Source organism: Phyllobates terribilis, unplaced genomic scaffold (genome assembly GCF_046119375.1).
Source record: "Phyllobates terribilis strain yellow unplaced genomic scaffold, ASM4611937v1 Scaffold_13__5_contigs__length_258822181, whole genome shotgun sequence".
Lineage (NCBI taxonomy): Eukaryota > Metazoa > Chordata > Amphibia > Anura > Dendrobatidae > Phyllobates > Phyllobates terribilis.
The window spans coordinates 41,917,541-41,942,487 of record NW_027362773.1 but is presented as its reverse complement, the minus strand read 5'-3'; the positions used below and the strand labels follow the sequence as shown (position 1 = coordinate 41,942,487).

Sequence of the window (24,947 nt, the reverse complement as noted above, 5' to 3'; positions counted from 1 at the left end):
CATCTTGCTGTAAGGTCCCCCTGCTAAAAGCCATAACGTTTGACAAGTTATTCTAGAGACAGTATTAGACAGTTTTTTCCTTAAAGGGCCCCTACCATCGATACAGAACATGAACAGATGCATTTGTATGTAATCTTTGGTGTAATGTGCCATTTTATACATAGGAGTTTTCGCTAGAGTTTTATAGGTTGATTTTCAATCATACAAAACGTGCTGTAAGTAAGTAAATAGTAATAGTACCTTACTATTTATCTACTTACAGCAGGGTAAATGTTCATTCTGTTTCCATCTTAGGTTTTGTCTGTTAAAAGACCACAGTGTGAACATGCTCCCACGAGCTGCATGTTTACCAACTTATACGCTGGCTCAGTTTTTTGTCTTTACTCTAATTTTGAATCATGCGATAAGAAACAGACCCTTGCGACAAGTGCTTGGCTTCAGAATCACCTGCGAATGACATTGTCTACTGTTATATCATTAATGATTTTTATTGTGTTCGAGGCAGGGGCTAGAACATGTCTAGAGGACTGCTGGACATGCAATTTGAAATTTCTGTGCCTATAGGAAAAATCAGCACAGCAAATAAAACATGCTACAGTGGCTTGCAAAAGTATTCACCTCCCTTGGCTTTTTACTTATTTTGTTACATTACAATTTGTGTTTAAATATTTTTCTAATCCGACTTGTGTGTGATGCATTAGCACTAAATAGTGTAAGTTGGTGAAGTGAGGAAAAAGTAGGCATAAATTACATTTATGGGATCAAATACCTAAACATTGGCATGCGCATATGTATTCACCCCTTTTTCCATGAAGCCCCTAAAAATTTCTTGTGCAAGCAATTACAGTGGGGAAAATAAGTATTTGATACACTGCTGATTTTGTAAGTTTTCCCACCTACAAAGAATAGAGAGGTCTATAATTTTTATTGTAGATACGCCTCAACTGTGAGAGACAGAATCTAAAAATAAAAAACAGAAAATCACATTGTATGCATTTTACATAATTAATTTGCGTTTTATTGCATGAAATAAGTATTTTATATAACAGAAAAACAAAACTTAATATGCATACAGAAACCATGGTTTGCAATTACAGAGGTCAGACATTTCCTGTAGTTCTTGACCATGTTTGCACACACTGCAGCAGGGATTTTGCCCCACTCCTCCATACAGATCTTTTCTAGATCTTTCAGGTTTCAGGGCTGTCGCTGGGCAACATTGAGTTTCTGCTCCCTCCAAAGATTTTCAGGCCACGACCCATCTTCAATACTCTTACTGAGGGAAAGAGGTTGTTGGCCAAAAATCTCACAATACGATCCATCCTCCCTTTAATATGGTGAAGTCATACTTTCTCCTTTGCAGAAAAGCACGCCCAAAGTATGATGTTTCCCCCACCATGCTTCATGGTTGAAATGGTGTTCTTGGGGTTGTACTCTTCCTCTGCTTCCTCCAAACACTGCGAGTGGAGTTGATACCAAAAAGTTCTATTTTGGTCTCATCTGACCACATGACCTTCTCCCATGCCTCCTCTGGGTTGTCCAGATGGTCATTGACAAACTTCAAATGGGCCTGGACATGTGCTGGCATGAGCAGGGGGACCTTGTGTGCCATGCAGAATTTTAATCCATGACGGCTGAGTGTGTTGCTAACAGTAATGTTTGAAAATGTGGTCCCAGCTTTCTTCAGGTCATTGACCAGGTCCTCCTTTGCAATTCTGGGCTGATTCCTAATCTTTCTCAGAATAATCCTTACCCCACGAGGTGAGATCCTGGATGGACCCCCAGGCCGAGGAGGATTGATAGTCATCTTGAGTTTCTTACATTTTATAATAATTGTGCCAACAGTTGTTGCCTTCTCACCAAGCTGCTTGCCTATTGTCCTGTAGTCCATCGTGCAGGTCTACAATTTTGTCCCTGGTGTCCTTAGTCAGCTCTTTGGTCTTGGCCATGGTGGAGAGGTTAGAATGTGATTGACTGATTGTGTGGACAGGTGTCTTTTATACAGGCACTATGGGAAACTGGCACTGCGAACAATATGTTAACAGATGCTGTGCCATACACCAAAAAAGACAATGTATAGAAAAAATAAAAGTGGTGTATACCAGGCATCAGTCATCCCAAGTAACCCGAATAAATCAAAAAGATTTTATATTTTTTGCACAAAAAATACATATACAGGTAACGAGTTCAACAGGTGCAATTAATACAGGTAATGAGTACATAGTAGGAGGGCTTCTTAAAGAATAACTAACAGGTCTGTGAGAGCCAGAAGTCTTGCTGGTTGTTAGGTAATCAAATACTTATTTCATGCAATAAAATGCAATTTAATTATTTAAAAATCATACAATGTGATTTTCTGCATTTTTTCTTTAGATTCTGTCTCTCACAGGTGAAGTGTACCTACGATAAAAATTACAGGCCTCTCCATTCTTTGTAGGTGAGAAAACTTGCAAAATCGGGAGTGTACCTTCATTAGTCACATGCTTAGTGAAATGAAGTCTACCTGTGTGCAATCTAAGTGTCGCATGGTCTGTCAGTATATACAATTAACCTTTTCTGAAAGGCCACAGAGGCTGCAACACCATTAAGCAAGAGGCACCACTAACCAAACAACACCATGAAGATCAAGGAGATCTCCAAACAAGTCAGGGACCAAGTTGTTGAAAAGTCCAAGTCAGGGGTGGGTTATAAAAAAATATCTCAATCTCTGATGATCTACTGAAGCACCTTCAAATCCATTATCATCAAATGGAAAAAACAAGGTACCACAACAAACTTGCCAAGAGAGGGCAAGTTTGCCCACCAAAACTCTCAGCCTGAGAAAGGATGGCATAAATCGGAGAGGTAGCACAGAGAACAAAGGTAGCCTTGAAGGAGCTGCAGAGTTCTCAAGCAGAGACTGGAGAACCTGCCCATACGACCACAATAAACCGCACAGTTCATAGATGAGACGAAAATTGAACTTTTTGGCCACCAAGCTAAACGCTATGTCTGACGCCAAACTAACACAGCTCACACCGGCCTAGTCAAAGCCCAGACCTTAATCCAATTGAGAACCTGTGGTCAAACTTGAAGATTGCTGTTCACCAGAGGAAATCATCTAACTTGAAGGACCTGGAGCAGTTTTGCCATGAGAAATGTACAAAAACCAAAAGTGACAAGTTGTGAAAAGCTCATAGAGACTTATCCAAAGCGACTTGCAGCTGTAACTGTCACCAAAGGAGGCTCTACAAAGTACTGACTTTAGCATGATGAATAGCTATGCACACTGATGTTTTCAGTTATTTTTTACTATTTGTTGTTTGCTTCACAATGAAATGAAAACCAAATGTTCACAGTTGTAGGCATGTTCTTTACATGGACTAAGGCAAATTCTAAAAAAACAAACAAATTGAGAAATTCCAGGTTGTGAGTAGTGTTGAGCGAATTTGTTCGGCATTTCAAATTCGTGTTCGTGTTCGGGGTTCCGGCTTGTTCGCGCCAAAAAATCTGCTCCGCCCACGAACATCCCTGATTTGCCAAGCTGTCACGCAGATAACATCACAAATTCGCTCAACACTAGTTGTGAGATAGGAAAATATGAAAAATCTTTGGGAGGCAAATTGAACAAATCAACAGCAGGTGAAGAATTGGTTTTATTTATTTTTTACACCATTTACACAAGGAGGCAGGTCAGTGAAGGCACAGTGACATGTCATAAGAGCATACAGATGAATATGTAAGCAGACCACCAAATAGAGCGCCCCCCACAGGCCGCCCCAAAGCACGAGAAAATCATTATCTCCAAACTGACAGTAAAGATTACACAAGAACCACAGGATGGATTTCATCAACCAAGGTGTCATTTTATTCAGTGTAATGTCGCCCACCTGACAGTGTATGTAGTTTACTGAGCACAACCCTGCTGATAGGTGCGCTTTAAACTGATAGAACACCTTTTAGACCATGCATGTGACCTCTGGTTGCCATAATTACTATTGGCCTCGGTGATCACGTCGCGCGGGTGCCGATCGGGTAAGAGAGGGAGCCCCCTGCTATTAAGTGCGGCTTTTAAGAGGTTAAAAGGTCCAGGTGGTGCGAGCACCATCCTTGGCTGTGACAGCCAGGGCTTGGCAATCATTTAAGCCATTCACCCCACCCGGCGGGGATCGTGCGGGCACAACTCCTGTGCCTGTGTGATTACTATGACGTAACCTTACGTCAACTGTCGTGAAGGGATTAAAAGGAATGTGTTGTCATAAAATAATCTACTGTTTAAATCAAGATTTTTGTTAAATGTATTTATTTTTAATATTTTGTAGTTTTTATTTTTCAGATGATCTATATTTAAAAAAAAAACAACGAATTTTGCAGTTTTCACCCTGAGGCTATTCTTTCAGGAAATCCACATGTAATTAGCAGAAATAGCCTGACTCCAACCCTATACTTTGAATTGTAGCATTTAATAAATGTGTTGCAAAGGTTTCTAACACAACAATCTGATTTAAACAATAGGTCATTTTCAGATGATACATCCCCTTTAAGGAATTAAAGACACTGGAACTGAGTATTTCTAATTTTCCAATGATCTAAAGAATACTCAGGTAATCAGAAAATTATATTTTTTCCTAGCCTTGAAGGACCGCATGCACATAACTAGACACATCTGTATCTGTAAGGCCACGTTGTACCTCCGTGTTTGTTTGTTTTTTACAACAGGTTACTTTTGTTTGCTTTTTGCCTTTCCATAGATCAGAGCCTGGAATTCTGAAATAGCAGTACTCTCCACAAGGTGAGAACACAGTGTTTATGCCTAAGGCCAAGTACCACGTTCAGTATTTGGTCAGTATTTTAACTCCGTATTTGAAAGCCAAAACCAGGAGTGAAACAATCAGAGGAAAAGTATAATAGAAACACGTCACCACTTCTGTATTTATCACCCACTCCTGGTTTTGGCTCAAAATACTAATGCTAAATGCTGACCAAATACTGAACTTGTGAACGTGGCCTAATACAGAGTGTATGGGGGCAATATGTAACACACTGTTTTCAGTTTGTTAATTTTGCTTTTACTTTCTTACATTTCTTAGGAGGTGTTCTACAATTATATTTTTCTCTGTAGATGACATAACTTTAATACAATCATACTTTCACTTCCCAAAAGTATTCCTTAAGCATTAGAGTACTTACCCCAGGAGGATACTGAAGAGCAGGGTAATCAGTATGAAGACTTAGTTTTCCTGACGTATAGGCAACATTATTTGCATCAATCTTATCTTGAACTTGCCAAGTGTATCTGTGGAAGACAGCTGACATTAATAAGGATTTGGGAAACACGTTTCAATTTTGTTGACACATGGTGAACACCCTCCATTCCATGCTCTGTAGATGGATGCAATTTGGCTGTTTGGCCCTTGGGTTGAACAATCTGATATTCCTAGGCTTTACAAGAACTTGAAACCACTAATGCTTGATGGGTACAGATACAGGAGCTTAGTTTTTTGCACATCCTGAGTAACTGATGTTAGATATTATTGTTTAGATGATCCAACTATTGAAAATCTGTCCATAAACATTTACTATTGAATTGCAGAGCTTAGTCCTATAAAAAAAAGTCAATGGGGAAATGTGTGAAAAAAAGTCAGTAACCAAAAAAGTACCAAAAGTGTAAAAAACCTCATAATAACACAGTTTCACAGTTTCAGAAAAATATACTCCAACGTTTCAGAGAAGATATACTTTAAATATCTGGTCTGGGACCATAGCTGGAAACAAGACTAGTCCAGTGCTGCCTAGCTCTGTTTTAGGTGATTGACAGGTCTGTCAATAATGTCTAGCTGTGCTGGGTGTAGCGTCGGCGTCTCTGCCTCCTGCCGGGCAGAGACGCAGATCCCCCTCACCGCCGGGGTCCCAGTCCGGCATCCTCTGGCTCCCCTGCTGCATTAGCCCGGGGTGCACGCACCACGTACAGTTCACCGGGCACTGTACTTAGGGCGTGTGCGTTACCTCCCTCTTAAAGGGGTCGCGCGCGCTGTCCTAAAGTGTCCCCGGCCAATGTCCGGAGGACTGCCCTTATATAAGGCACCTCCTTCAAAATGGAGGTGCCTGTGCAAGGTTGTTGTTTGTGTGCTAACACTCTCTCCAGCCCTCAGGTTCCAGTGCCCACCAGCCTATCAGCCATGCCCGCCTGCCTGTCTATCAGCCGTGCCTGCCAGCCTGTCTATCAGCTGTGTCCGCCTGCCTGTCTAGCAGCAGTGCCTGCCTGTCTATCAGCCGTATCCACCTGCCTTTCTATCAACAGTGCCTGCCTGTCTGTCTATCTACCCACATCACCTGCCTGTCTACCAGCCGTGCTCATCTTTTGTGCCTGTCGGCTTCAGCCATCAGTCACGTGGGAGTCACCTGCTCTCACACAAGGTCGGTACCAGAGTGGCACCTGGTTCACCTTCCCGGTACCTCCTTGGTTCATGGAGTCGACTAAGCCGCCGTGTGGCCAGGATCGGTCCGGGTAGGCACTTAGTTAAGCCCCTCTCGTCCCTCCTTGTATCACAGCACAGAGGTTCCACCACCCGGATCTGTAACACTGGGAAGAGTTGGCCTGGGGCAGAGCTAGACTAGTCTCAGATATTTGAAAGTATAGTTTCTCAAGAACGCCGGAACATTTCAGAGAAATATATTTCTTGCTGCAATCATGCAGCCAGGCTCTGATTCATGCTGCATTTGGTTTGGGCAGCATGAATTAGGTGACAGGTTCCCTTTTAATAAGCTCAAGAGTCTCTGATATTTCTGCCACTCGGTGATTGTGATGAGAGCTGCAGTTTGCCGACAGTTTTGCTAGCATGTTCCAGGTACTTTTAATTGTATCAAGACAAATTTGAGTTCTTAATTAATTAATTAAGTCGAAAGCTAATTTATAGTAGCATGTTAAGTCTAAAAATAACCAGAATTATTATCCAAAAATACCTTAAGGTTCGTACAAGTTATAATGGCTCAGGTTACAATATTTGCAACATACAATGGTCTTTCCTGGGCTTTTATAACTTGCAACAATATTTAGCATAGAATGCCAAAATATGAGTGATTGGAAGATGCTATTCCTCTCTACAATATTAAATGTCCTCTACTACGGTACTTTTTACCTCTGCCATGAGCTGGACAGCAGGAGAGGAAGCTCCAGTCTGCTACATAGAAAGTAGAGCTGAGCAATTCAGTACATGCTGCCCGAGTCAGGAGTCCAGTTCTCTGTGGCAGCCGATCTCTACCTGGCATTCTTGGTGACCTAGTCAGGCCTCACATGGTGTCCTGACATTGTATGGCTTAGTATGTAATAGAGGCCCCCAGGATGCTGGGCCAAAAATATAGACAGTGAAGTGGAGACCGGCTGCTCCACAGAGAACCAGACTGGACACTGAACAAGGGCAGTGTGAATCAAATTGCTCATCTTTAAAGGGGTTGAACACTACTCGGACAACCCCTTCTCAATCCCTATGTTTCTCCCTTTCTTCCTCTGGTTGTATGTGATTTGTTTGAAGGCGTGTAATATGAAGCGAACACTAATTGACCGCAGGGACCCCATGACATAACAATATCCTCAGGAAAGCCAGCGCTGAAACGGTGCCGACACCAGAGCTGGGTAGAAGTGTTATTATTTTACAAGGAGGAAACCTGGAGATTGAGTAAGGAATGTCTTAGTGGTTGACAACCCCTTTAATAAAAAGCAATTAACAACTTCCAGCAATTCTTTCTGACTTTTATACAGTATTGTTTTGAGTGCAATATTTAGTTGCACATTTTTCCTACATCCTGTTTGTTTTTTGTGTTTTATTTTTTGGAGCGGGGGGAGGGCTTGACAGCTATGGTTTTAAAAAATATTACTAGTTTTCCATTTATTACTAGTATTCCATTTATGGTCTCAAGTTACAATAGTTTGGTCTTATAATAGTTGTCCTGGAACCAATTAACATTGCATCTTGGGGGACCACTGTACAAATTTAATTTTAATGGTCTAAATGTAAACTTGTCTTTAAAGATCCTCTGTCTTCCGAGTATTCGTCAGTCTTTCAGCTGTATACATCGGTCTCTGATTATGGCGTGATTCTCATCTAGTGGATGTGCTCCAGATGACTCTTCAAACTCTATTTTGACACCATGATAACTAACAGACAAAAGAGTCAATAAAATATCAACTTCTCTCGTCTTGTAGAAAAAGAATGGGTATTTGACTTTGAAGCTAGTAACTGGTTGTCAGCATCGCTTTGTTCATGTTACAAGGGTTATGGCATTTAAGCATTTGTCGGTTTTAATGGGATCAATCTTTGCCTCTAATATAGAAAATCCATTATATCTGTGTTATGGATTATAAACTACATATAACAAGTACTCACTATTACCGTTGTATGTATTAACTCCTACATCACCAGGCAATTTTTCTATTTTGCACTTTCATTTTTCCCTACCCTTTTCCCAAAATCCATAACGTCTTTATTTCATAAATTAACTTTTTTTGTGGCTTTGAATAACAACATTCACTTTACCATATATAGTACTGAAAAACGGAGTGGGGTGATATAGTGAAAAAAACCCTGCAATTTCGCTATTATTTTTGTAGTGTTCATTGTACGGTATACATGACCTGATATAATTCTTGAGGCGATAATGTTTTATATATATACATTAGGCTGGCAGTCAAAACATTTTTGTGTAAATTTTTAGTTCTCACCCCTGGGAATAATTCCCTTTGGTGTGATTGTAACATACACAAAGTTTAGTAACATTGTAACATTGTTTACTGGTGGCTCAATCATCACAAAACTAACAATTATTCGTAATAAATATCTTGCACCAAAGTAAATGTACAATTTTACAGCAGTTTCACGGTTTTACTTTTTTTTAATGAAACACACTTTATTTGGTTCAGGATAGTCATGGCGATGCTTCTCCATACACTGGAGAATAAACAGATTCTGGTCTTGAGCGTTCAGTGATGAATTGAATCTACTCATGAGTGTAATGGAGCATTCGGCGGCATCATTGACGATTTTCAATCCGGTGATTTTTGAGGATGCAACAATGTTTATTTGCAGTGCAACAAACTGTTTTTTTGTGTTGAGTGACATGAAGTGATAAAGCTTCTTGTGTGACACAAAGTCTTCGGCAAGCTGCATGCGAGTTGTGCAAACATTGTTGCTTCATTCTGCAGACCCAAAACCATCTGAACCTTTTCTGCGTCTGGAACCTCACTGTCAAAAAAAGCCAGACCCACCGTAATCTCACTGAGGTACCACAGGTGATTCCGTTGATTCCTTTGTATGCTACAAGTTCTTGCAGTAATGTCAAGTCATTTCACAGTGATGTGGCTGAGATCTGACAGAGGTACCAAGCCTTCAAGTATAAGCGGACAGTAAAAGTGCAAAATTGACAGAGATTTTTTAACTCTGTCAAAGTTAAAAGAAATTGGTGACAAAACATCAAGATCTTTAGAGCGTACATCACTTTTGCCATCCATCGGGCCCGATGGCGATGGTAGACGCCTGGAGTGTTGATGTGTACGTCTAGGTTTGCAGGCGAACGAAGGAAAAGGAGTGCCAGTGTTAACAATTCCTTGTAATCATCTCTTGGATGGTATTGTGCAAGCTGGTTGGTTCAAAATTCAACTAGAAACTCCTTAAGTGGACCTAGCTCAGTTGCAACTACAGTTGGGCTCAAACGTTTACAGAATTTTTCCTTTCTTGGCCTTATTTCAGAGAATATGAATGATAACAAAAAAACCTTTTTCTCCACTCATGGCTATTGGTTGGGTGAAACCATTTATTGTCAAACTACTGTGTTTTCTCTTTTTAAATATTAATGACAACCAAAAACATCCAAATGACCCTGATCAAAAGTTCACATACCCTGGTGATTTTGGCCTGATAACATGCACAGAATTTGACACAAATGGGTTTGAATGGCTACTAAAGGTAACATCCTCACCTGTGACCTGTTTGCTTGTTATCAGTGTATGTGCATAAAAGCTGAGTGAGTTTCTGGGATCCAGAGAGACTCTTGCATCTTTCATCCAGCCTCTGACGTTTCTGGATTGTGAGTCATGGGGAAAGCAAAAAAATTGTCAATGGATCTACGGGAAAAGGTAGTTGAACTGGATAACACAGAAAAGGGATACAAAAAAATATCCAAGGAATTGATAATGCCAATCAGCAGCATTCAAACAGTGATTAACAAATGGAAAATCAGGAGCTCTGTAAAAACCAAACCACACTCAGATAGACCAACAAAAATTTTGGCCACAACTGCCAGGAAAATTATTCGGGATGGAAAGAAAAACCCACAAATAACATCAGCTGAAATTCAGGACTCTCTGAAAACTAGCGGTGTGTCTGTTTTAAGATGCTCAATAAGGAGGCACTTTAAGAGAAATGGGCTGCATGGTCGAGTCGCCAGAAGAAAGCCATTACAGCGCAAATGCCACTAAGTATCTCGCCTACAATATGCCAAACAGCACAGAGACAAACCTCAAAACTTCAGGAACAAGGTAATTTGGAGTAATGAGACCTAAATTAAACTTTTTGGCCACAACCATAAACGTTACATTTGGAGAGAGGTCAACAAGGCCTATGATGAAAGGAACACCATTCCTACAGTAAAGCACGGAGGTGGATTGCTGATATTTTGGGGATGCGTGAGCTACAAAGGCACAGGAAACTTGGTAAAAGTTGAAGGAAGGATGAATGCAGCACGTTATCAGCAAATACTGGAGGCAAATTTTCACTCATCAGCCCGAAAGCTGTGCATGGGACTTACTTGGACGTTCCAACATGACAATGATCCAAAACACAAGGCCAAGTCGACCTGTCATTGGCTACAGCAGAACAAAGTGAAGGTTCTGGAGTGACCATCTCAGTCTCCTTACCTCAATATCACTGAGCCACTCTGGGGAGATCTCAAGCGCACAGTTCAAGCTAGACAGCCCAGGAATTTACAGGAACTGGAGGCTTTTTGCCAAGAATAGGCAGCTTTACCATCTGAGAAATTTAAGAACCCCATCCACAGTTACCATAAAAGACTTCGAGCTGTCACTGATGTTAGAGGGGGCAATATACGGTATTAAGAACTGGAGTATGTGAACTTTTAATCAGGGTCATTTGGATGCTTTTTGCTTGTAATTAAGATGTGAAAAGAGAAAACACAGTAGTTTGACAATAAATGGCTTCACCCAACCAATAACCATGAGTGGAGAAAAAGTTTTTTTGTTCTCATTCATATTCTCTGAAACAAGGCCAAGAAAGGAAAAATTCTGCTGGGGTATGTAAACTTTTGAGCACAACTGTATGTCTGTCACAGGGCCGGCTCCAGGTTTTTCTGGGCCCCAGGCGAAAGACTCTCAGTGGGCCCTTTTAACACATACACGATTCATGATGCACAGATACGGCGGAGAAATATATATATAGTACACAGGGCCCAGCCTGCCACCTCATCCTTCACATATGCAGACATGCGCACGCACACACGGTATGCAGACATGCGCACGCACACACGGTACGCAGACATGCGCACGCACACACGGTACGCAGACATGCGCACACACGATATGCAGCATATGCACGCATGCACACATGGTACACAGATAGACATACACAAAATTTTTACACAAATTCTTAAAAACATATATAAAACAGACAAATATATATACACAGTCATACACACTGACATTCACATACATGCACACACACAGACCCATTACAAATATTTTTAATATGGGGATTGGGGAAGCCTCACTCACCTGTCCCCGGTCCTGTGTCCTGTCCAGCAGCTCCTCAGGTATGGGGCAGTGCAGGGCCCCCGGCGTGTCACAGACATCATGGCCCTGGACCATCAGAGGGGCCCATTTGCGGTCGGGTCCGGGCCGCTCCCCCCCATCTGTGCAGGACCTCCGACGGTGTTTGATTGCCAGCACTTCCCCAGACATAGCCACGCTGTGCAGCTGTGTCTGCTAGTAATGACGCGGCAGGGGCGACACACAAGCACAATTAAAGTTGCAGTGCCGTCGACCCTGCCGTGTCATTACTAGCAGACACAGCTGCACAGCGCGCGGCCATGTCAGGGGGAGTGCCTGCAATCAAGCAGCACCTGCGTCACTTAACAGGTGCTGGGGAAGCAGTCAAGGCCCCGACAGTGAGTGGGCGGTGGGCCCCCCTGATTTTCCAGGGCCCCGACACTTGCCCGGGTACGCCGGATGCTGAAGCCGGCCCTGGTCTGTCATCTTCCATTCCAGCCTAAAACTTGGCTTTATCCAGTTGATTCAAGGCAGCCGAAAATCTCTTGAACAACTTTATATTTGGACCCGTTGATGCCGGACACAATTTATCAAACACGCTTGCAATAATTAGCTGGTGAATGTGGTGCCTGTAGGGCAAACTCTGTAGTTCTTTCTGCAGTTTCTGTTGCAGGAGGACGCATGCACCGGCCTTTGTACGAGAGTTACTACTGGTCGTGTGGAATGACATAAATTTCACTTTACCCTAGCTGCTGCAAATCACCCTAATATCGCTCATCAACACTTGCAAATTACTACATGTATTATACATTAAAGTTAGTGAATTTCAGGCAAAAATTTAATTAGACAGTAAAAGACACATTGGGAGCGATGTAGGCTGCTACGTAAATATTTAGAGATTAGACTTACCTAAAACAGTGAATAATACTGAATGTTGTCTGTAATCTGGCAAGTTTACTAGCAGGAAATATAAACTAATATTAATAATATTAAATATTCTTTACAAATTATAAATAAGCAAATTGTAGTGAGTTTCAAGGAGCGGTGCGGCCCTTATTACTGCTCTATATTAAAACTATCCAAATCCTATTTTAAAGGCAATTAAGTGTTCAAGGGCTGAGATTGAGGACATTGAGCCACCTTTTAAACACAACCAAAAGAAACGATTTTTTTAAAGGATATTACAGATCATTATGTGTAACAACTATAGAGGGTGAGACCTTGAATAAATCTAATTTTAATTTTTTCTAAAGAACGCATTGTCACCCTAATATACACTGATCAAAAAAATAAAGGGAACACTCCAATAACACATCCTAGATCTGAATGAATGAAATATTCTCATTGATACTTTGTTCTGTACGAAGTTGAATGTGCTGACAACAAAATCACACAAAAATCATCAATGGAAATCAAATTTAGTAACCAATGGAGGCCTGGATTTGGCGTCACCCCCAAAATTAAAGTGGAAAAACACACTACAGGCTGATGCAACTTTGATGTAATGTCCTAAAAACAAGTCAAAATGAGGCTCAGTATTGTGTGTGGCCTCCATGTATGACCTCTCTACAATGCCTGGGCATGCTCCTGATGAGGTTGCGGATGGTCTCCTCTGGGATCTCCTCCCAGAACTGGACTAAAGCGTCCGCCAACTCCTGGACAGTCTGTGGTGCAACGTGACGTTGGTGGATGGAGCGAGACATGATGTCCCAGATGTGCTCAATCGGATTCAGGTCTGGGGAACGGGCGGGCCAGTCCATAGCTTCAATACCTTCATCTTGTAGGAACTGCTGACACACTCCAGCCACATGAGGTCTGGCATTGTCCTGCATTAGGAGGAACCCAGGGACAACCGCACCAGCATATGGTCTCACAAGGGGTCTGAGGATCTCATCTCAGTACCTAATGGCAGTCAGGCTACCTCTGGCGAGCACATGGAGGTCTGTGCGACCCTCCAAAGAAATGCCACCCCACACTATTACTGACCCACTGCCAGACCGGTCATGCTGAAGGATGTTGCAGGCAGCAGATCACTCTCCATGGCGTCTCCAGACTCTGTCACGTCTGTCACATGTGCTCAGTGTGAACCTGCTTTCATCTGTGAAGAGCACAGGGCGCCAGTGGCAACTTTGCCAATCCTGGTGTTCTGTGGCAAATGCCAAGCGTCCTGCACGGTGTTGGGCTGTGAGCACAACCCCCATCTGTGAACATCGGGCCCACATACCACCCTCATGGAGTCGGTTTCTGACCGTTTGAGCAGACACATGCACATTTGTTGGCTGCTGGAGGTTATTTTGCAGGGCTCTGGCAGTGCTCCTCCTGTTCCTCCTTGCACAAAGGCGAAGGTAGCGGTCCTGCTGCTGGGTTGTTGCCCTCCTACGGCCCCCTCCACGTCTCCTGGTGTACTGGCCTGTCTGGTAGCGTCTACAGCCTCTGGACACTACGCTGACAGACACAGTAAACCTTCTTGCCACATCTCGCATTGATGTGCCATCCTGGATGAGCTGCACTACCTGAGCAACTTCTGTGGGTTGTAGAGTCCATCTCATGCTACCACGAGTGGGAAAGCACAACCAACATTCAAAAGTGACCAAAACATTAGCCAGAAAGCATTGGTACTGAGATGTGGTCTGTGGTCCCCACTTGCAGAACCACTCCTTTATTGAGGGTGTCTTGATAATTGCCAATAATTTCCATCTATTGTCTATTCCATTTGCACAACAGCATGTGAAATTGATTGTCAATCAGTGTTGCTTCCTAAGTGGACAGTTTGATTTCACAGAAGTTTGATTCACTTGGAGTTATATTCTGTTGTTTAAGTGTTCCCTTTATTTTTTTGAGCAGTGTACATATGCATATATATATATACAATGGGTACGGAAAGTATTTAGACCCCTTTAAATTTTTCACTCTTTGTTTCATTGCAGCCATTTGGTAAATTCTAAAAAGTTCATTTTTTTTCTCATTAAAGTACACTCTGCACCACATCTTGACTGAAAAAAACACACAAGTGTAGAAATTTTTGCAAATTTATTAAAAAGGAAAAACTGAAATATCACATGGTCATAAGTATTCAAACCCCTTGCTCCGTATTGAGTAGAAGCACCCTTTTGAGCTAGTACAGTCACGAGTCTTGTTGGGAATGATGCAACAAGTTTTTCACACCTGGATTTGGGGATCCTCTACCATTCTTCCTAGCAGATCCTCTCCAGTTCCGTCAGGTTGGATGGTGAACGTTGGTGGACAGCCATTTTCAGGTCTCCCCAGAGACGCTCAATTGGGTTTAGGTCAGGGCTCTGGGTGGGCCAGTCAAGAATGGTCACAGAGTTGTTCTGAAGCCACTCCTTTGTTATTTAGCCATGTGCTTAGGGTCATTGTCTTGTTGGAAGGTGAACCTTCGGCCAAGTCTGAGGTCCAGAGCACTCTGGAAGAGGTTTTCATCCAGGATATCTCTGTACTTGGCCGCATTCATGTTTCCTTCAATTGCAACCAGTTGTCCTGTCCCTGCAGCTGAAAAACACCCCCATAGCATGATGCTGCCACTACCATGTTTCACTGTTGGGATTGTATTGGGCAGGTGATGAGCAGTGCCTGGTTTTCTCCACAGATACCTCTTAGAATTATCACCAAAAAGTTTTATCTTCGTCTCATCAGACCACAGAATCTTATTTCTCATAGTCCGAGAGTCCTTCATGTGTTTTTAAGCAAACTCTATGCAGGTTTTCATATGTCTTGCACTGAGGAGAGGCTTCCGTCGGGCCACTCTGCCATAAAGGCCCGACTGGTGGAGGGCTGCAGTGATGGCTTACTTTGTGGAACTTTCTCCCATCTCCCTACTGCATCTCTGGAGCTCAGCCACAGTGATCTTGGGGTTCTTCTTTACCTCTCTCACCAAGGCTCTTCTCCCACGATTGCTCAGTCTGGCTGGACGGCCAAGTCTAGGAAGACTTCTGGTGGTCCCAAACTTCTTCCATTTAAGGATTATGGAGGCCACTGTGCTCTTAGGAACCTTGAGTAATGCAGAAATTCTTTTGCAACCTTGGCCAGATCTGTGCCTTGCCACAATTCTGTCTCTGAGCTCCTTTGGGCAGTTCCTTTGAGCTCATGATTCTCATTTGGCCTGACATGCACTGTGAGCAGTGAGGTCTTATATAGACAGGTGTGTGCCTTTCCAAATCAAGTCCTATTAGTTTAATTAAACACAGCTGGACTCCAATGAAGGAGTAGAACCATCTCAAAGAGGATCACAAGGAAATGGACAGCATGTGACTTAAATATGAGTGTCTGAGCAAAGGGTCTGAATACTTATGACCATGTCATATTTCAGTTTTTCTTTTTTAATAAATTTGCAAAAATGTCTACATTTCTGTTTTTTTTAGTCAAGATGAGGTGCAGAGTCTACTTTAATGAGAAAAAAAAATGAACTTTTTAGAATTTACCAAATGGCTGCAATGAAACAAAGAGTGAAAAATGTAAAGGGGTCTGAATACTTACCGCACCCACTGTTTATATATATATAATTTGTTTTTACGTCGATACATCTGCATGATGGCGTGCTTTTTTGTGACACTTTTTGTTGATACCAGTTTGGGGTACATATGACAGTTTGACCGCCTTTTGTTAAATTTTTTGAGCGAAGTGCAGTGACTGAAAAACTGTGACTCTCTATTTTCAATATATTTTTTCTTTTTATGGGTTCATTCATTTTATATTTTCATAGATCAGACTTTTATGGATGTGGCGATACCAAATATATCCATTTTTTCTTTCATTTTTTTTTAACTGGGAAAAAGGATTGATTCAAACTTTATATTGTTTTCATTTTTTTATATTTTTAAAAACATTTTTTTCTTAATTTTTACTTTATTTTTTTAATATAGTAATAATGTCTGTACTGCAAAAATACAATTTTGCAGTATTGACAAGAAATAATGATCTATAAAGCTCCATTTTCCAACAGTAGTTAGACACATATGATCATAAGCAGGGGTGTAACTATAGTGGGTGCAGGGGTTGCAGTTACACCTGGGCCCTGGAGTCTACAGGGGCCCAAAAAGTCCCTTTGGCCTATATAAGAAAGCCAATATTTTTAAAGACCCACAATAATTTGGGGCTCTGTTGGAGATTTTGCATTGAGGTCCACAAGCTTCAAGTTACATTACAGGGATTTGAAAATGGTTGAATATTCTTATAACAGCTGACAACAACTGGATTCTTAATGTAGTGATCACATGATATATTCATAAACCTGGTAAAATAATTAGAAAAATCCAGCAGAAAAAATATGGCTCTGTGTTTGGAATCATATGTTGAAGGAAACTTAGAGACATTTGGAAATCAAAGAACACCATAAAGAACATTTACTATGACATTCATCTAGGTGGGCAGACATAAATGTCCTGGACAGGTGATAGGATTCATGGTCCTATGTGGTCCTATTTTAAGAAGACCCAAGTCACAGATTTATGCTCCCTGCGTCAGAGGTAGCATGAATTACAGACATTTTTCTTAAATCTGCTCAACAGTTTAAAATGAGCCAAATACACAGAGAAGGGAAAAGGTGGAGCTCTGTGTCGGACTATCTATGGCCAGCATGACTGACTCATATTTCCTTATTTGTGTGTAGGAAGAATCCTGTACACCAGGCAGGGAGAAGTCCAAGGGAAACCACCCTCTTGACTTCTCTCCATGTTCACAGATGTTTTGTAACCCTTTAGTACAATATCATGTACGTCTATGTGATTGTGGGGATGACCTTATGTGGATAGGGCTCAAGAACTGAGGTCTCTCCTCACGCTGCCGATACCGGCTCTGTTACTAAGTTGGCATCTGTGTGTAATAGCAGCAGCGGAAGTGGAGCTCTGATGGCTGCTGTTAACCATTTACATTCCAAAGTCAAACTCTGACAGCGGCGTTTAAGTGGCGTGATTGCTGGTGCTTGCTTTTCCCATCAGTAACTAAAATGTGATCGCGGGCTCCAATGGGTTAATATGGCAGCTTGCTGCAAACCCCCCCCATCTCTGTCACCTTGGTACTCCTATGAAATTTTCATTATATGCAGAAAAACTGGGGTAATTGCAGTATATAGTACACATAAGAGATCGAACAAGCGCAGATTCAAGTCTACAAAGAGGACTAAAAAATACAATGAAAAAATAAATGTTTTTAAAAACATTAAAAATCTAAAACTTCAAATACCGCCCCTAAAAAAAATAAAGAAAAAAAAAGACAAAATCTTCAAAAATAAATTGTAGGATTGCAATATTTTTTTGCAATTTCACTTGGATTTTTTCCCCATTTCTCAGTAGATCAAATGGTAAAATTAAGAGTATCCTTCATGTCTACAACTTGTCTTGCAGAAAAAAAACCCTGGCTATGTCAACAGTAAACTAAAGTCATGACTATTGGAACAAGGTGTGGGAAAACTTACAACTGAAAAATCACCCAGTCCTTAATAGGTTTCAACTGTGTTTTTCTGACATGACACAGATTTATAGTGAAACATCTGTCACAAGGGAGCCTATCCCTATTACATACTGCCGTCGTTTGGACAGCATGAGTCACCTCACAGGTTCTCTTTAGAAGGTGGTTTGGATGAAGCCAAGAGAGGAAAACCATAATTAAAGTAGTGCAGGGAGGACAATAGTTAGTCATAGTGGATCTTCAGTTCATATTAGCCCATGTGTGGTGATACCAGTAGAACTTTTTATAATGTTAAAAAAAATAAACATGCTTTTAAAATGAGTAAAGTGCTTCATATTCCGTTGTTTTGGACTACATCTCCCAAATAGTTGCTACAGAAGCACATGTAGTTGAAAAGAAGGTGAACTCTCATTTGTCTGCTTGTGTACTACCGGAGGTCCACTGTCCAGGTGAGAAGAAGATACTGAAAATGACCAAGAAAGACAATGTCTATCCATGGCGCAGGAAAAAGGACATTGTATGACAAAGATTAAATTAAATATTTTATTGAGAAAAGGAATTATATAAGGACAATCCCCAATCTTGGCCGCCAATGTTTTCTTGTGAGTGTCACCTAAACCTATGTGCATACAATTGGGGCAAATTCACAGAGTTTATCAAGAGATAGACGCTGCAGGAAATGTCGGCATTTTTTGTCCTGAAGTGCCTTTTTTAATCTTTTTGGATGTTATTCAATGTTTTTGATCAACAGAGGTTTTGTTTTTTTCAAGCATTTTTAATCATTTTTGCTACTAATATGTTGTGTATTTTTTCCATTCAACAATGAGTAAAAACAAGAGATTTCTGAAGCAAAACGCTAGTAAATGCTCAAATAGCCGCCCTAGTGTCTTCTTCGCTTCTTTTCAATTGACTTGAATGGTAAAACATGGAGTGTCTTATGAGCAGAAGCTGCCTGAAAAATGGTCAGCTCATTTTTTTTTTATCCATTTGGCATCTTTGAAAAACTGAAGCAGTTAAAAAAACACTCAGAAGCTTGAACATGTGAACAGAGAGTCGCTTCTACGTAGAAATGTATATGTTCATTCTTTTGATCACTTTTTCAGGGGCATTTTGGTGTTGATCCTCCAGAAAAAGATGTTGTATGTCCATATCCTAATATAGTCTTCATGGACCAAAAACAGATCATGTTTTCAGGATTTCCTTAGTATTGCACATGTGATAATTCCATCAACTATGCAATACTAAGAAAATTCTTAAAACATAATCTGTTGGTGCACCTTGAAGACTGGAGTAGGAGAACACTGTCCAAATAGAGGAATATACCCTGTTAATCAATGTCTGACCATTTAATGAGCTTTGCAGCATGATCAGGGATATCAACCAAGCCAGATGTCATCTACAGAAAACTGTTACTTGCCTCTCATGAGTGCAGAGCAGAAGGGTCTGATTATAGAGTTTTATACTCCATGCTCAACTTTAAAGAGAGAAAGAAGTCCCTGCACTAACCCAAAGGTGAAAGAATGGTAAATTTGATTGCACTCAGATTGAAGATAGAAATGTAAGATATATGATTGACTCTACGAAGTAATTCACAGAGCACATTCAAACAAAGAGAGAATAAAGAGGAAATGGTACACAGCAAACATTGATCAAATGCCACAACCAATGATCATAAACTGAAGCTTCTGACCTCTAAAGGCCTTCAGTTATCTCAGGCCCAATGGACAGGGCACTACTGCTCTCATACAGTGAAGGAAATAATTATTTGATCCCTTGCTGTTTTTGTAAGTTTTCCCACCGACAAAGACATGAACAGTCTATAATTTTAAGGGTAGGTTAATTTTAACATTGAAAGATAGAATATCCAAAAAAAAAATCAAGAAAATCACTTTGCATAAATTAGATAAATGTATTTGCATTTTGCAGTGAGAAATAAGTATTTGATTCCTCTGGCAAACAACACTTAATACTTGGTGGCAAAACCCTTGTTGGCAAGCACAGCATTCAGACGTTGTTTGTAGTTGATGATGAAGTTTGTGCACATGTCAGGAGGAATTTTGGTCCACTCCTCTTTGAAGATCATCTCTAAATCAGTCAGATTTTGAGGCTGTTGCTTGGCAACTCGGAGCTTCAACTCCCTCCATAAGTTTTCTATGGGATTAAGGCCTGGAGACAGGCTAGGCGACTCCTTGACCTTAATTTGCTTCTTTTTGAGCCACTCCTTTGTTGCCTTTGCTGTAGGGTTTGGGTCATTATCTTGCTGGAAGACCTAGCCATGACCCATTTTTAATGTCCTAGCAGAGGGAAGGAGGTTGTCACTCAGGATTTTATGGTACATGGCTCCATCCATTCTCCCATTGATGCAGTGAAGTAGTTCTGTGCTCTTAGCAGAGAAACACCCCAAAACATAATGTTTCCACCTCCATGCTTTACAGTGGGGACGGTGTTCTTTGGGTCATAGGCAGCATTTCTCTTCCTCCAAACACGGTGAGTTGAGTTAATGCCAAAGAGCTCAATTTTTGTCTCATCTGACCACAGCACCTTCTCTCAATAACTCACAGAATCATCCAGGTGTTCATTGACAAACTTTAGACGTGCCTGCACATGTGCCTTCTTGAGCAGGGGAACCTTGCAGGCACTGCAGGATTTTAAACCTTTAAAGCGTAATGTGTTACCAATGGTTTTCTAGGTGACCGTGGTCCCAGCTGCCTTGAGATCATTAACAAGTTCCCCCCGTGTAGTTTTAGGCGAGATTTTGCATGGTGCCCCAGATCGATGTCGATTGACAGTCATTTTGTATTTCTTCCATTTTCTTACTATTGTACCAACAGTTGTCTCCTTCTCATCCAGCGTCTTACTTATGGTTTTGTAGCCCATTCCAGCTTTTCTGCATGTCTATGATCTTGTCCCAGACATCCTTAGAAAGCTCTTTGGTCTTGCACTTGTTGCAGATGTTAGAGTCTGATTGATTAATTAAGTCTGTGAACAGGAGTCTTTTATACAGGTAACTATGTAAGACAGCTGTCTTTAATGCTGGTAACGAGTTGGTTAGGAGCGTCTAACTGGTTTGTAGGAGCCAGAACTCATAATGGTTTGTAGGGGATCAAATACTTATTTCTCACTGCAAAATGCAAATAAATTTATCTAATTTATACAATGTGATTTTCTTGATTTTTTTGGGGGGATATTGTATCTCTCAATGTTAAAATTAACCTACCCTTAAAATTATAGACTGTTCATGTCTTTGTCAGTGGGCAAACTTACAAAAACAGCAAGGGATCAAATATTTATTCCCTTCCCTGTAGGTCTACACCTCTGTCTATAACGCTATAGAGAGAGTTGTATACTAGGCAGCATAAAACTAAGGACGTCACAGTCCACTCATATAACATTTAATGTATTAGTATTACTGCAGGTATTGCCTCACCAAAATCTATTTTAGCAAGGAATAGTAATGAGTTGCCTTTTACAGATGAACCTACATCTTTTTAGCCTTATTCATACATTGCAGAGCTTAGGATCCTACACATAAAGCTCTTATGTACCTCCATAATTTAATGAGAAACGACCGATCACTGGGGACTGTAAATTAGAAGAGCGGTGTTTTTCTTAAGACGCACAACGTCCAGAACACCTCAATTCTCACTTGCATGTTTCTTGTTGAGTAAAATCTGACCTCTTCACCTATAACACAGTCTTACAAGGCATACCCTGTACATTCTCACCTCTACATACCAGGAAGGTGCAAGTTTCACACTCAAACAACTCACCTTGGTGTTTACTCTGAAAGTAACTGACAGCTTACCCAGACTTCTCAAGACTGACCTTCTAAACATGACTCTAACCCCAGAAGTGTTTCTACTGTTCCCTATTCAGTCTAAAAAAACTTGCCTGAATCCAGGATTTTAGTTCTGCTTGACTAATAGTGAGCTGTTTATGAATAGTGTTTCCTTTATAGACTTAAATACAAAATGCAAAAAATGACTGGCCTATTTTTAGACTTAAAGCAAATGTTTACCATTGACCACCATTTCATTTTAGGTGTAAAATTCTGTAGTGATTAATTTTCTGATATATATTCAGATTTTTCGGTTAAAAAGTTCCAAATCTGCATGCCTTTACACAATCATAGAGCTTGAAGGGGTTTTCCGGTTTCTGAAAATCTCTGCCCACCCCCTCAGTTGCAGTTTGTTTAAAAAATCAAAACAAATTGAGGTTTAGTGACCCTCTCTGGGTCCAGCGATAAGGCTCTGCCGCTGCTCCCGGTGTCTATTGTGGTCTGCAGCGCTGAGGTCATGTCGACAGCTTTGCAACCTGAAACTGAGCCCAACGACTTTGCTAAACTCTGCTCAAGGCACTCAGACATAACAGTGGTGGAGATTCAGCGCTGAACCTGGGAAAGGTGAGAAAAGAATGTTTTTTATTTTATTTTTTTTAAAAAACAAACTATAACTTGGGCACAGGGGGTTGATAAAACTGGAAAATCACTTTAATACTAAAATTCTGTTTTCATACAGTAACTACAAAGTTTATGAGCTTGTTGAAGACAGATTTTTTATTCAGCTCAATCTGTATACAGCAAGCTCTCTCTATGGCTGTGTATTGAGAAGTAGGGTGTTTGCCACTGAGAAAAACTTTCTTCTCTGAAACTTAATTTCTTTATTAATACCACAATCCACTGTGATGAAAGCTGGCCGGTGGGTGCAGCTCTCTGGCGCCCCCTTACCTCTCAGGTGAGTCAAGGTACTGCACCTAGAGTAAGTAGTGCCAGGAAGCTGCTACCAGCGGGGGAAAACACGGTGGTGTGTTGTCCCTTACACGTCACCAATCCGTGACGCCACGATACAGGCACAACTCTCTGGCGCCCCCTTGCCTCTCCGGTCAGTCAAGGTACTGCACCTAGAGTGAGTGGTCGCCGGAGAGCCGTCCTGTAGCCCTCTGGGTATTTGAGGCCCTCTGCAGTGAGGGCGGTATATATATTCCCTTGGCTGCGCCAGTAATATATATCTACCCTCCGACCATCACTGCCAGCCTTCCTCAAATCCCCCAGACGGTATGCTGCCACCAGTTCTCGTTTGATACAAGCCCGGTCCGTTAATAGACTTGTATCGGGTCAGGAACCAACCCAGTAGCGTTTTCAGCCAAGCGTTTCCGGACCAATGGATTCGTATATGCAGAGTAAAGGATACAGCCCACGATTAATTTATGATTTAATCGATTATAAGAATACACTAGATTACAGGCTATACAATTAACTATACAACGGTATTTTGGCCTGAATAAGAAATATAACAATTAGACATACAAAACACAGGAATAACAACGATAAATCAGTTACCGTTCTTGTGGTGCAAGGGAGGATTGCGATCCCACAGGTTCAAGCTTAGTTGCAGTCCTCAGTAGGACATGGCAAAGGTGCTCCTCCCACTCAGAGACCGGGACCCAATGTCAGGAGCTGTTCACATCATCTCCTGGGTCAAACTGAGGGGGTTTCTCACTGTCGGCTATACTAAAGTCCTGTCATGCCCACTCTTGATGATGTCAGTTTACTAAGCCCCCCCCCCTACCAATGCTCGTTTTAGCTTCTATTTTAGAAAAGTAACCATAACTTTCCCTGGAGTGATCTCATCGTATCACCAGAGGTCTCGTCGTGATCCTCCTCTTGTGGGGAAGCCATTGACTCTAAACATGCCTCCCCTGGGACCTTGTATATGGTTCTTCTAAATATCCAGCTTTCCAGGCCACTCATGGATTTATAGGTCCCATGATTGTGTCCACGCGCACCTTCCTCACATGATACATTTTATTTGGGTTCCCTAACTTGTATCGTGTGGTTAGGAATTGATAGTGTATCTTGTAGCTTTTGGTGGCCATTTTACACAAAGAAAGCACATGGTTTTCACAGGACAATGGAGGGGTTTGCAGGCTGGCTTCAAAGAACATCAGGTGTGAATCACCCCCCCAGGGGCCTAGCTGACTCTGTCCTGCTACAAAGCTGGCCCATCTATTTATCATATCAAAGACGTTTTGGGACACTGCTCTCTGGAGGTGGGGGCGAATTGCTCTGTTTACCAAGGGCTGCAAAAATGTGACATGCCAATAGGGGATATCTTCAGGTATGACGTATCATACCTAAGATGGCGGCTGACTTTCATGACACCTCCTCCTATAAGATGGCGCGAGGGGGTAACACACTCCTGTGTTCTCCCATGCGTCCTTCTGCACCCTCCCCTTGCCGGGATAACCCGTCAGCGTTACCATGGTCACGGCCTCTTCTGTGGCGAATGGAGAAGTGATACTGCTGGAGAGCGAGGCTCCAGCGTAGCAACCTTCCATTCGACCCAGAGACCGTGTGTAACCAGCTGAGGGGGTTGTGGTCCGTCTCCACGGTGAAATGGCTCCCGTACAAGTAGGGCTGCAGACGCTGCAGGGCCCATACAATTGCCAGGCATTCCTTTTCCACCATGGAGTAGGCCACCTCCCGTGGCAGTAGCTTCCAGCTCAGGTACAAGACAGGATGTTCCTGGCCTGTCGTGTTGACCTGACTTAGCACAGCACCGAGGCCAAAGTCACTGGCGTTGGTCTGTACCACAAACGGCCGGTCGAAGTCGGCAGCTTGAGCTACTTAGGGCGGTCTTGAGTGCCCTGAAGGCTGTCTCGCAGGCGACAGTCCAGTCGACTGCGACAGGCACCTTCTTCTTGGTGAGGTCTGTCAGGGGCTTGGCCAAAGTGCTATAGTGTGGAACGAACCTCCTGTAGTACCCGGCAGTCC

General features: G+C 41.9%; 1 protein-coding gene across 1 annotated transcript in view; it reads right to left on the bottom strand.

Annotated features, from left to right (window-relative positions):
* BBOX1 (gamma-butyrobetaine hydroxylase 1) overlaps positions 1-24,947 on the bottom strand; it is a 267,776-nt gene that overhangs the window by 50,486 nt on the left and 192,343 nt on the right. The window contains exon 5 of the mRNA XM_073659436.1: positions 5,170-5,275. Coding sequence (XP_073515537.1) covers positions 5,170-5,275 — 106 coding nt within the window. The remainder of the gene's footprint in view (positions 1-5,169; positions 5,276-24,947) is intronic.